The 13,670-nt window shown below is 36.1% G+C and overlaps 1 protein-coding gene across 1 annotated transcript in view; it reads right to left on the bottom strand.

Annotated features, from left to right (window-relative positions):
* Positions 1 to 13,670, bottom strand: part of CTTNBP2 (cortactin binding protein 2) — a 64,453-nt gene that overhangs the window by 9,716 nt on the left and 41,067 nt on the right. The window contains exons 9-17 of the mRNA XM_054399981.1: positions 12,327 to 12,444; positions 9,637 to 9,912; positions 9,064 to 9,159; positions 8,571 to 8,650; positions 7,375 to 7,461; positions 7,192 to 7,291; positions 4,061 to 4,213; positions 3,632 to 3,819; positions 242 to 420 (exon numbers count right to left, since the gene is read on the bottom strand). Of these exons, the coding sequence (XP_054255956.1) occupies positions 242 to 420; positions 3,632 to 3,819; positions 4,061 to 4,213; positions 7,192 to 7,291; positions 7,375 to 7,461; positions 8,571 to 8,650; positions 9,064 to 9,159; positions 9,637 to 9,912; positions 12,327 to 12,444 (1,277 nt within the window). The remainder of the gene's footprint in view (positions 1 to 241; positions 421 to 3,631; positions 3,820 to 4,060; positions 4,214 to 7,191; positions 7,292 to 7,374; positions 7,462 to 8,570; positions 8,651 to 9,063; positions 9,160 to 9,636; positions 9,913 to 12,326; positions 12,445 to 13,670) is intronic.

Here is a 13,670-nt window from a genome sequence, read left to right as displayed (position 1 = left end):
CTTCTGTCAGAAAATAACTGAAGATCACAACGAGACTGATTTTCCATCAGTATTACACACTCAGTTCCCACTTGTGGCTTTCAGAATTGCCCCTCTAGTAAATAAATATCTAACTAAAGTTTAAAACTAAAATAACTGTCAAGGTTGCTGAGTTAGATCAGTTTGGGGAGAAACGTAACTACATTTGTAATAGATATCTCTTTGGCACTGAGCAGCCTCAAACAGGAAACAGAAATCTTACTTCACTGTTGCTTGGCTGTGCCCTGGCACCACAGGACAAGAGAAGAAATGTTTTGGCCCCATAAGTGCCTCAGGTGCTCCTAGACGTGATAAGCAAGAATTCAGCTGGTGCCAAACAGCGAGGATCCAGTCTATGATCTTGCACACAGGGTCACATGGAGGAGGTACTTTGCCTCTGAACTGCAGAGAGAGAAGATGTTTGACATAAAAGCTCTGCTGCAAACACTTTCCTTGAAACTTCAAGGCTTGTGTTTATTTTAACGTGGTATATTGCTATTACATAAATTACGAACAGTCAAAAACTGGTCAAACTTTTTAAATGAAGTATACTGAGGCCTTGTTGTATTAAAACTTATTACACTTAAACAGATATCTCCTTATCAATACATTGACATGTCTTTACTTTCTTCTGGGAAACTGAGACACAAATTTGGTGCAATTGCACCTTTTATGATGTTTAAAATGAAGATTACAACAGATATTTACCATATTCTCTGCAATGTATATGATACAAATAAGGCATATAAAACCCCCCATACAATCACACTGAACAGGAATGTCTGATCCAGGCATGTTCTCCATGGATTTCCATATTGATTTTAGGTTTCGTAGCAATGAAGGAAAGATGCCTTCCTCTGATATTTACAATTTTTAGCACGCCTCATTAAAGGCAAATTATTTGGTGCCAGAAAATCTTTTATTTTATCTGACTCCAGCCTTCATCATCCTAATCCTAGGATTATCCTCTGCAACAGTTTGAATTAAAGGAAGCATTAAAAGATGCACTAGGGATACTATTTGTCAGCACTGAAGCCAAAGTGCCTTTACAGAGTCTGCAGATGAACAGTACAGTAAACATTTCAACTGTTCCCATATATTCTAATAGCCCAAAATTAGGAGGAAAGAATTTTTAATGTGAAAACATGAATATTAAGGCACAAAAAAGGGTATCAGAGTACAGAGCAAGGCTCTTTGAAATGGTCTATTGATCAAACAGTAAATGTGCTTTTACTTTCCCTTACATTTTGGTAGAAGGTAAATATTTCTTCTATTTTTAACTTTGAAATACACTAAGCCTCCTACCAACTGGCATTTGAGTTTGCATATGGCACATATATGCATTTTAAAAAAGAATTGCTAGCACACTGGGCATTTTGATTTATTCTTTAATTAGGGAAGGCACAGGAAGACACATGGCCTTTTTCTCCCAAGAGTCACTATGTGCTTTAGAGAAAATAAACTCAATGAGGTTACTGCCCAAATTCTGTTCAAATTCAGAAGTAGGAACCCATTCCATTGTCAAACTCTAACCTATAAGACTAAGGATTGCTTGCAAGCCTGAACACAATAGCCTGAAAATGACATCTGTTGCATGATGTGGCACCTTCAGGGAGCCAAAGCTGTTTGGCAGAATAAAGTTGATCCAGCCTTTGGGAACAGTTCAGAATACCACTGCTGCTACAACTGCCTTCATTGCTGCATTTCTTGGCCTTATGCTCAGTTGAAGACAATCCTTCTCTTTGATCTGGATTTATCTACGATCAGAGTGTTTCTGCCCTTTTATAAAGGGGCCTAGATCACTAGCTGTTCTCCCGTGTAGACTTGAGACTTCAATCTTTCACCTTAAGAGGATGAAAGAAAATTCTACTACATACTTTCATTGTGCTGTCCTACGGCCTATACTGTATCTGTATGGCACTACAGTGTATCTGCACCATACTAGTTTCAACCAACCCACCTACTGTCCCACAGAAAATTGCTAGCTTGCTTTTATTTTGCAAGAATCCTTGAAGCCATTCATACCCTTGACTAGACAACCACTCACAGTGGTTCCAGTTTGCCATGGCTGTAGAAACTCAAAGATGTAAAGCACACATGGAGAAAAAAGACAACATTTCACACTGAAAAAAGTACTTATTTATAACATCTTGCTTACCTGAATGTTGTCCTTGCCAAATACTGGGCATCTCAGAGAACCAGGCCTGAAGTAGCTGTGAGATTCAACAGTCCCTCCATACTTGTAAATGCCTGGGTCTTTTTCCTTTTCCTTTTCTCATCTTTCCTAGTCCTAATGACACATTCATTTCACGGAGGGGGAATGTGTTTTTTGTCAGATTCTTGTCTTTCCCTGCAATATGCTCCATGATTACCTAGGGCAGTGGTTGAGTCACCACCCCTAAGGGTATTTAAAAGAGGTATAGACATGATGCTTAGGGACACAGTTTAGTGGTAGACCTGACAGTGTAATGTTGGTGGTCAGACTCAATGATGTTAAAAGTCTTTTCTAAGCTAAATGATTCTGTGTTCTACGAAGTAACTATGCACTTGAAAAAAGTAAGCTAAGAAAAATAATACATTAAAAGTTTCATGGATGTATTTCACATTACTTTATATTCTGTATAAAAAAATACTTTGGAATATTTCTAAATTTCCTCATTATCATCACTGAAAGGTTCAGTTCCCACACATTTCCTCTTTGGGATCTCTTTGAGTTATTAAGCTTTTGTAGATGTAAACTGGGGCACAGGGCACAGGAGATGACGTCCCCAAGGATAACCAAGACATATACAGCTGAACACTCAGAACTGACAGTGGGTCTGTTGTCCCCAACCAGGATTCTCTACTACAAACAGTTTTTTCTGTTCCTAGAACAACCTCTCTTTTAAAGTCTGTTCAAAACTCTGCTGCCAAGATTATTTTCCTTTGCAGCTGTTTTGATTAGACTTCCTCTTCCAAAGTCTAACACTGCCTGACTGTCTGCAGTAGCTGCTATCACATTAGAAGGTTTTTCTTCCAAATAACTGTCAAAGTTTTGCCCACATCCTTCTTTTCATTTCCCATCTTTCATTTATTTATTAATGTTTAAGTAGATTTCACATCTTTATTCTCTTTTGAACTTGTATTCCAAGTTCAGCAGGCCTACTGGCTCAAAAAAACTTCCCTACTGATGTATCTTCACCCCTCTTTCCTCTTTGATTTGAAAATTATGAAAACTTTTTTTTTGCTGCTTAAAACTCAGTACACAACTGGACATATAACTATCTTATTTTAGATATATAGAATAAATTCCTCACGAAAGGGATTTTATATTTGCTGAAGAGATACATACTATCATTCTCACAGAGTAGATGAAAAAAATTACTTAAAGAAGTTTTCATACAGCAGACAAGATATGGTGTCATTATTTGCAGCCAGCCTGTGTGTTTATGCTACTCAGCCATGGCCAGACACCATCCTCTATGAAGCCAAACACAACATTTACAAGTACACAGCCTGGATCTTCCCAGAAATGAATGCTTTTTTCTCCAAAACAACTTAGTTATCTGCTCAGCTTTTGACATATTGCAGATATTTCACAGACAAAATTGTGGGAGCTGATTCAAGCTCTTACCTTGTTTATAACTTTTCTTCTTAAAAATCTTTGAAGCAAACCATGCATTGGTTCTCCATCCCACCTAAGTTGAACCCAGCGGAAATGCTGCTGAACCAGCAGGTCAGAGCCATGAAGATGACATTTTGCAATTGTCCCCAGTAAAAAGCAGTTCTCGTGAAAGTAAAAAGCACCAGAAACTCCATTTGCTAAAAATAAACCATGAAACATTTTATTGAAATACTTTGACAGGATTTCCTATAAAAGCAAGAAGCAGTGACATAAGAAGAAGGATAAGAAATCCACCACAAATCAGCCTTAAAACATGCTATATTTGGTTAAGAACAACTGTTAGCAATAAAAAATTATGTTTTTCTCCCTGTTTGTCTTGTATTATAGCACATCAACACTGTAGTAAAACCATTTCTCCATTCCAAATTCTTTAAATACCTCTTTGAATAGTGCAAGGATTTTCCGAACTCCGATTCTCAAGAGGTGCCAGAAAATCTCCTAGTAATTCAGACAAAGAAATCCTCTCCAGATTTTCTAAAATCACAATGACTGTCTTGCTTACAGGAGGCTGTTTAACTGGAATCAGACAAGCTGAAATATAAAAAAAATCCTATTAATGTCTAATAATGAAAATTGACTTTTGTTTATGTACGCAGATTTTACAAATGCAACAAAGGGAATTTTTATTTTTTTGCCTTCTGAGTTTCATGTAAGCAGATGGATTGATAATACATTCCAAACTGGAAGCACAAACGTCAAACTGTGGAAAGAATATCATAAATATAATAAGAAAAAAATTTGAAAGCTATTACCAAGATTGATTCCTGCAATAGCTATAATTGGATTTTCATACATAGGAAGGATTTCAACACACTTGAACCAAATCCAACACGAAAGACAGCAAAGAGATCTGAAAGCATTGCTATCATTTGCTGCAACACATCCTAAAATTCTTAAGATGTACTCTTGATATCATACAGTCATTAAAGGATTCAGAATATTCCATGTTTATAAGAAATTTAATCATTCTATAAGATTGCCTCTTTGTTTGCTACTATCCTTTCTTCAAAATTTCCTTCAGTATATTTAAGAATTACCCAAATAATCAGAGCTAATGTGATGCACAAACAATAGCACCTGAACCTAACATTAAAATCATATATCTGTATCTCCTTTGTTCATATTTCAGATACCTATTTTAAAAAGATATAGCCTTTGCAAGTGTTCCTGTAACACTAAATCCCAGATGAATGCTTCTTCACTACAAGTATTAAACACAACAATTTTTCATTTTTTCAGAACTTTTTGTAGTACTAAAGATGGCCCTTAAGGAAAATAAGAAATAATAGGCAATAACTTAAGAGCAACTGACTGTTACTGATGACTGCTGTTTGTAGTTTTCTGAATATTATGCCCTATTTTCCTAATACTACACAGCTGGACAGCACAGGACAGGTACATGCTCTGTGTCTGATGGAATCATTTAGGGAAGAATGCTCTCCTAGAAGAGGAGATGCTGCTGAACAATAAGCAAGAAGTGGGCAGAAAGATGAAAGTCTCAAACAGCAGCACGATGCTGAAATGCAAGCACAGACTATTATTCTTGAGTGTGCTGCTGACACAAAGTAAAGAATCCAAAAGATTTCTAAGACAAAGTGGTGAGTAAACAAACCAGACTATGAATGATTTTCCTGCCTGTAGGCCAGACAGCAAAGCATAGCTGACTTCTGACTCAATGGTCTCTTCTCTCCCAGCAATGTGATGGCACTGAAAATAATGTGGGAATAATCACTGATACAAGATATTCTCCAAATTGTGATTGGGATTTCCTGGGATTAAAAACTGACATAGGTGGAAGTTATGCCAGAAGTATGCTACCAAACAGAATGGAGCACTGCATACCACTGCACAAGTCCATGGCATGGCTCTGCCTCTGAGCTCAAATATTATCAGAAGGGACTATGCAATTTGTTACAAATAAGAAAGCCAATGAAAGCCACAGAATGCAAACATGCTTGAAGAACAAGGCTCACACTGCAGGCACACAGCAAGTAGCTGACAGCATTCAGTCTCGCTCACTGAACAGTAATTTCTTCTGCATTCAGGTCTGGGGCCCCCAACACAAGGACATGGAACTGTTGGAGTAGGTCCAGAGGAGGGCCACAAAGATAATCAGGGGCTGGAGCACCTCCCCTATGAAGACAGGCTGCCAGAGCAGCAGCTGTTCAGCCTGGAGGAAAGAAGGCTCTGGGAAGACCTTATAGCAGCCTTCCAGTATCTGAAGGGATCAACACGAAGAGCTTGTAATGATAGGACGAGGCGAACGAATTGAAGCTGGAAGAGGGTAGATTTAGACTGGGTATTAGGAAAAAAAAATCTTTACAGTGAGGGTGCTGAAACACTGGAACAGGTTGCCCAGGGAAGTTGTGGATGCCCCCTCCATGGAGGTGTTCAAGACCAGGCTGGACAGGGACTTGAACAACCTGGTCTAGTGAGAGATGTCCCTGTCCCTTGCAGGGAGGATGGAACTAGATGACTTTAGGGTCCCTCCCAACCCAGATCATTGTATGATTCTGTATACTATATGTTAATATCATATACTATGTTATTATTATTTGGCTAATACTACAGTGAAATAGAAGAAGTCAGAGTTCAAATACAGGACTATAGGCAAAATGCAGTACAACCTGTGCTCCACAAAAAACTACTGCATTTTCCTTCTCTTATAGCACTATGCGATTCCTTTTTTTTTTTTTTTTGTGTTTTCCTTCCTACTTCTGACTATCCCATGTGCCCCCATTATTCTGCTTCCATACTTAATTTCCATCATTCTTTGTCTACTTTGCCCTTTTTTTAAACTCTTACCATTTATTCACTATGAATTTACAGAGGTACAGCCTACTGAGAATACTTCACTGTGGAGCACCCAAGTAATAGAACTTTAATCTGCATGTAGCTGTTTGCAACCATTAGGAGAAAATTGTTCAATTTAACAGAAATTCAACTTTGTGCTTTAGGAATGAGTCAGAACCCACACAGTAACATTTGCCTAGCATGGCTGACAAAATTTGGCTGAGATCCCCACATAAGCACCTAGTAAACAAGCATGTATCAAAAGCAATTGGTCTGATTTTTTAAGAACTCTTTCAGAGCTCCTCTTACTCACAGAAAGGTAGTAATTATAGCTTCCCTTTTTGTATCTTTTTCCCTCCCCAATAATAATTAGAGTAGATACAATAAAACAACAATAGACTTTCATTTCAGTAGATGTGAACCATAGCAATCAACTTTTAAAGGCTCACAAAGGAAAAATGGAATGAGACAAAAAAAAATATTAAGTACTCATTTTCATTAAATGGCACAACCTTTTGACAGTTCCCTACTGGACTGTCACACTTTGTTCTACCAGTTTAGATTTGTATCATTTTCCCCCAAGCAACTGGAAATCGATAGGTTCTGTTAAAAAATGCCACCCACTATGCAAAATGTTATCATGTATTTCTGTACTTTGCACCATTAAAAATTTTCCTACAAACTACCAAAAATCAGCCCTGCTGAAATAATCTTACCACTATTGATGAAGAGTTCTGCAAGCTGCTCCTTGGAGAAACCAGCATCCATTTCAACTTTAACAATTTCACATGTGGATCCTGCAGACACTTGCTTTTGCTGTGTTGAAAATGTATAGACTTGGTGAAATCGTGAAAATCCTAACTTATGAACTACTTTACTTTAGATGCTTGTGTCAATACCTTGATGCAGGCTGCTATCTGATACGCTATATAGTCCTGCAAACTTCCTTCTGGACCATGGAAAATGACGTTACGGTATTGTTCAACCTACAGACAGACAATAAATAGTTCTGGAAAATTCATAAACTTGGGTTTGTTTTTGTTTAATCTTGATGAGACAATCAGCACCTGAACAGACAAAATTCTTTGGTTTACACTACTGAACTTTGTAATCTGTACTATTTAGTTTCAAAATAGGCAATATTTGCATTCAACATCTTGAAATTAGACTGATAAATTTATATCCTAATTTGTAAAACTACATGAAAAGGTCATTATAACAATCTGTGAAACTTGAAAAATTCATGTAGGAAGGAGAGTCTGGGATTTACAATATTTTCTTGATTTTGAATTGAAATAGATAACCCAGAATGACGTTAAAATCATCAAAGAGTAGTTTAAATCACTGCTAACATAATGATTTAGACTGAGTTCATTTCCAGTTGAAATGGCATCACATTATCAGTACAGTAGAATAAAAATTATTTCATCTGCCTTAACTGTAAAATGACTTCTAAAAAGTCAGTAAGGGAATACACTCACATCATTGGGCAACATTGCTGAATACAACAGAAACCTACAGCACAGAATTGTTCTAACAACATAAAAAACTATTCCAAGACATAGCAGAAATTATGCAGATTTCAAACTAATTCTGATTTGAATAGCAATGTTAAAAGATCTTGAAAGTTAACTCACATTATCAAATTAACATTCCATTTTAAGGTAATAAATAAATTGTTAGAAGAATAAAAATAATTAAAAAATGTTTCAGGAGATAAATGTATAAGCAAATAATGACATTCAAGTCTCAAATAATTGCTTACATGAATGCTATTCAAATTCACTTTCCCCTCAAAAAGTGCAATGAAATAACTTTGGAAACAGATGACATATCACAGAGCTTTTCTCTTAAGCAGTTCAGTTAATCAGATGGCAGCTCATTAAAGGAAAAAGTGTTTTCATGTGAGTAAAGTTATTGGGGCAAGACTTACAGAAAACTTTATTTTAAAATGATAGCTTTCCTTCCATTTTATTTTTTAGAAGTCTTGACATTCTTTCACAGAGTAGAAGATCAATTTTTTATTATTCAACACTATTGCATAAGTATTTTCACCTATAAATAGCATGCAAAGAGGAGCTAGCTTAGTATTTACCAGGCGGAGGTAATTCTGAAGTGTCTGAAGGTGGATCATAGATGCATAAGTCACACTATTTAGACAGCCTTCTTGAGGTCCTTTAAAAAGGAGATACACAAACAAATTTTGTAAATCTTCTATGTTTATAAGCATGTATGATGGTTATATAGGCTTTTCATGCAGTATTCTACAGCAATCTCCTAAAATTACAGGCTATGCAAATTAAAATGGTGAAGAAAAGAAAGGCATTTAGGTAGCAACATAGACTCACAGGTATCTGTGACGTAAGTAAAATGGATATAGAACTGAAAAGGGTAATAAGGCTTTTAAGTGCTGGCATGTTTTCTAAATGTTGTAGATTCTTTCAAATCTAGTTAAACAACTAATTGGATATATTTCTGAGGATCAAGCCCCACTGTAGAACAAAACCAGTAGCAAATGATTCTTAAATTATGTATTTCATATGGAGTGTCTTAACTTTAAAACCTGAAAATTATGGATTGAAAATTACCAAACAGAAACACTGTGATATGCTCAGCTCTGTTGTTCTTCAAGAAATCCCACGGTGGCTGAGAAAAAATCTGACCTGTTGACCATGAAATGCTTCCTGTCAAAAAGAAAAAAAAAAGAGATATTCCCTCTATCTGTATGAAGTGTTCTGTGCTTGAACATAATCACTTGCTTACAAAGATGATGTGCAGACAGTGACAGATTTGACAAACACACCAGCTCCATGTGCTAAACCATACTATTACTTGGTATGGCTACCAATGATTTATGCCAGTTTGAGACACAAGTTTAATAGCTAGCCTGTCTTTACATGTAAAATAAAGTAAAAAAAGATAAATTTACCCAGTCTAAAGTGAATATGTGCTAAAGTGCTTAATGAATTGTACCACACATATAACTAAAAGGAAAGGATGTTTTCATGCTAGCACTGTTCTAAGTTCCATTTTAGTATTGGTCTTTCTTAGTCTAATCTTTAAAAGAAACAGAAATCTAAAGATATTTTTATCCTGCTCATAAGATTTCACAAATTCAAGAAAACCTGTGATTTTTGCTTTTCTAACGCCAACATTGATACCTAGTTTGACAGACAATATACTGCTTGCACTGAGGCCAATGCTGGATTCTGCAGCACTATTATATGACAGGTCTTCTAGGCTCCTCCATCCATCAGAAGCGATTGCTTGGAAATGGTTTGTCACTGCCTGACTCACGGCTTTTGAAAAATCATCCCATGATGTCTGTTTGCGGATATTTAAAGCACATATTGTGTTTTCTGTATCAAAGTCCTCTGCACCACAATGGGCTGGTTCAATGCCACTGACAGAAATCCTTACAGGTATATTAAGAGCATCTGTTGAAAACCAGAAAACCAAGAATGAGAAACCAGCAAAACTCAAATTTAAAAAAAAATCCTATTATTAAAGACAATAACATCTAATATTGCAAAGCAAAGCTACAAAATAACTCTTGCTACAGAAAAGCAAATGTCAATGAGCAGCACAGGTCAGCACCAGAAAATCAGAACAGTGATGAAAACCAAATATTATGGTATCTATGTTGTTGGGATTTTTTACATTACAAACTATTGTTGTTATTATTGTGGCTAAATAACAGGAAACAAGACAAACCTTATTTCCTCTTTACAGACTATTTACTTATAAATTAAGGCAGGTAGTAGGTAATGTCTTAATGATTTCATTTATTGTGGTTATGAACATTTTTATTATCAATACAGAAAGAAATATTATGGCACTTGTATACAAGTGGAAAACACAGTTAGCTGAGCCAAGTATCTCTAAGTGAAATGCTAAGACAGAAAATCACTTGGAAGTATATATTTGATTTGCTATAAAATAAATTGACAAAATATTAAAAAAAAAGGACAGTAGAAAATTGACATGTGTATTCTGGCAACAAAATTAATGATGTTAGTAAAATTCTTGGTTTTGAAAAATGGAATAAAGTTCAACAGAAGCAGCAGTCCATGTGGATTATTTGGAAGACTAAGTGTGAAAATGAAACTCTAACTTTAATGCCAAAACAATACCTTTCACAAATTATCCCTGAAATTAAATAGGTGTACCACAAACCCCCAAACAAAACAAAACAAAAAAACAATCCAAAACTATCGTATTATGAAATCTTTCAACATGATCTTAGTTTTGCTTTTGAGTTCAGAAGTTGTTGTCATCATCTGATACAAACCACTATCCTGCTAGCCTACTGTAGGGAAAAGTTTACTCAAAGGCATCCTTCAGATGTGTGATTGTGAGAAATAGAACAGGGGCTTGCCTTTCTGCTGGCTAGACCTCAGGGAAATGAGCAATGACTATAAGAAATACAGAGTTCTCTGCAAGGAAAGAGGCTTCTGGGACAGAGGTACAGTGTATGCCTAAATTTCAGTGCACATGAGCTCTGTGACATAACCAGCAATCCTGGGCACTAGTCTTTCAGACCTGTCAGAACACATCCTCTTGTCCTGCACCCATGTAATTCTTCACATTGGACACTTCACAGGATTGTGAGGCAGGTAGAGGATGGTACCCAGAAGGCAGTCTTGACTTACTAAGGCATAAACCTAGCTGAGAGTGGTGTTTCCAAGCTTCCACAGATCAGATATTACAGGGGCAAAAGAGCTAATTATGATTGCACTGATGTTAACTACAGGCCTAACAAATGAAAAAGAAGAGAAATGGAGCCCAAAGGTTTTGACCTGATAAAAGCAGCTGGATTCATAGTAAGCCTGTCAGGGAAACAGGGTACTATGACTGATGAAAATAATACAAGCACCAACTTAATAGGCTACAGATTCAGCCATCAAATATTGACTTTGTAAGATACTTCATCTTTGTAAGATGAAGTAGACCACTTTCTAATAGAAAGTAAGGAATGTGTAGCTATAGTAAAAGAGGAAAATTCGACCTACAATACCTACAGCTGAAGAAGATCAGAAGCAGCACGCAAATCTTCTCTGATGTGTTGATAGCGAACTTGACTACCTACAGCCCTACATCCCACCATGCAAACATGAAAAAGGTCAATAAATACAAAGCACACCAATCTACAAGAGAGTACTTCTGACTCTACAGAGAAGTAGAAAACAGAACTTGTGAGTGGACAGATGAAGTTCTAACTCAAGATATACACATGTGAGCCTCCTCTACTGAATTTTGAGAAAACTTACAGAGAAGGAAAACAATAACAAATTAAAAAAAAATATCTTCTGATAGCATTTACTGATATTGGAAAAAATTCTTGATGCTGTCTATAAGATTTTTTTAAGGAATAAAAACAATGATCCTCTCAACAATAAACAAGTGACAAATAAAACTATTCTCTAAAAACAGATCCAGATATGACTAGATGATTGGCTTAATATGAGGAAATACGACAGCTATCCACCACTATGTGATTTTTCTGCAAGAATTTGAAGAAAAGAAGGAAGTAGCTTTGCAAAAAGTAACTACTTATTAAATTATTGAATCCTAAATTCAGAAATTTTGAAAGAATATGGATGCTTGCACATGTATACTACAACCCATCTTTTCAAGTGGTTTAAAAACAGAGACATAAGTAATTTAATAACCTCCAACAAAATTTTATCATATGCTTTTGCAAAGTTTAAAGAACAGAAACTTGCTAGGTTAAGAAAACTTAATTTCGTGCTTCCAAAAAAGCAACAACTACCTTTTTTATATTTCTCATTTTTGTCCCACAAGCTCTTTACTAAAACATTTGTATATGGTGCAGATAGCATTTACTTACTTAAGTTTTCTAGGAGATGTTTGCAATCATCAGTAGCAACATCATGCAATGTTCGATTACACTTATCTTTTCTCTCAGCCTCTAGTCCACCATGGCTACAAAGGATTTCTAGACAGTTCTGCAAAGGTAAGAACTGTATTATTTAGTTGTCTATTTGCTGTACTACCAATTCTTATATAGGCATTTCCAAAGACAGTCAGCTACAGAGTTTCAATATATGTGTCTAAATAATGTTCCTCACAGATCTGAAAGCCAAGAGTAAAAATATTTTATAGCAGATTTCAACGTCTCAAATCAAGATTTTGAAAAAGCAGAACATACACAGATAGGCTTTTAGAGTCTCGAAGCATTAAGTGCTAATAAGTTGAATTGAGAAATTCTTAACATCTGGCCACAGTTTAGGTATTCACATATGGAAACAGAAGCCCAAATACGCATTCTGTTTTGAACAGCTTGGCCTCAGTATTCATGCAATACTAAAAAGCCTATTCTAAACCTTAATATAGACTAATTAATGTGTTCAGATGGTAGTTCATAAAACCAGGTTTCACTTCGCAATTCACCAAGTAGTTGTTCTCATCATGCCTGACATCCGAGTGGGACACAGGAAAAGGTCTCAATCATTTTAAAAGCACCTTGCAAGCTTCTTCTTTGGCAGCTAAACCTGAATTTCAGCAAACGTTGTAATAATGCAGTGAAATAGAAATGCATTTCTATTAAAATCAGACCACAAACATTTTGTGGATGACAATAACATGGTGGCCTCTTAAAATTCAAAGACTTTAAAAAATGTCATATGCTCAACAAATGAAAGATTAGTGACAATTAATTATAAACAAGCTACTAGCATATAAATTCATATTGGCACGATCATACATGGAAAAAAAAAAATTAAATATAATCATCCTCCCAGACTACCCAGAGTGGGGTGGGGGAAGAGCCCTCACAAAACTGCAGTCATATGTTGATTTATCAGCAATCAGAAGACTGATGAAGTCTCAGTTTTTATGTTCACCCATTCAGCAACATTAGAGAGATGGCCTTCATGAAAGCTTCATCCTCAGACATTCCTTTAAAGGACAGATGTGTATTAAATGACAGCACCACCAGAAGCAGTACTAGTGAATGGTGTATTGATAACCTCTGGGGCTGATCAAAGCAGAGAAACCAAAACTTGAAAAGACACAGAAGCAACTATTAAGTATTTCCATTCAGAACAGTGATGTGTTGTAAATTTGGCTACTGTCACTTGTTTTGTGGCTGTTCTTACAGAAAGACCTTTGTCTTTCCCTGGCACATTTCCTAAACATAAGAGTCATTCAAGCTATACTTCCCTGTGGAATG

This window comes from Indicator indicator, chromosome 3, assembly GCF_027791375.1.
Source record: "Indicator indicator isolate 239-I01 chromosome 3, UM_Iind_1.1, whole genome shotgun sequence".
In the NCBI taxonomy this organism is placed as follows: Eukaryota; Metazoa; Chordata; class Aves; order Piciformes; family Indicatoridae; genus Indicator; species Indicator indicator.
The sequence above is the reverse complement of the archived record's forward strand: the minus strand, read 5'-3'. Positions and strand labels throughout refer to the sequence as shown.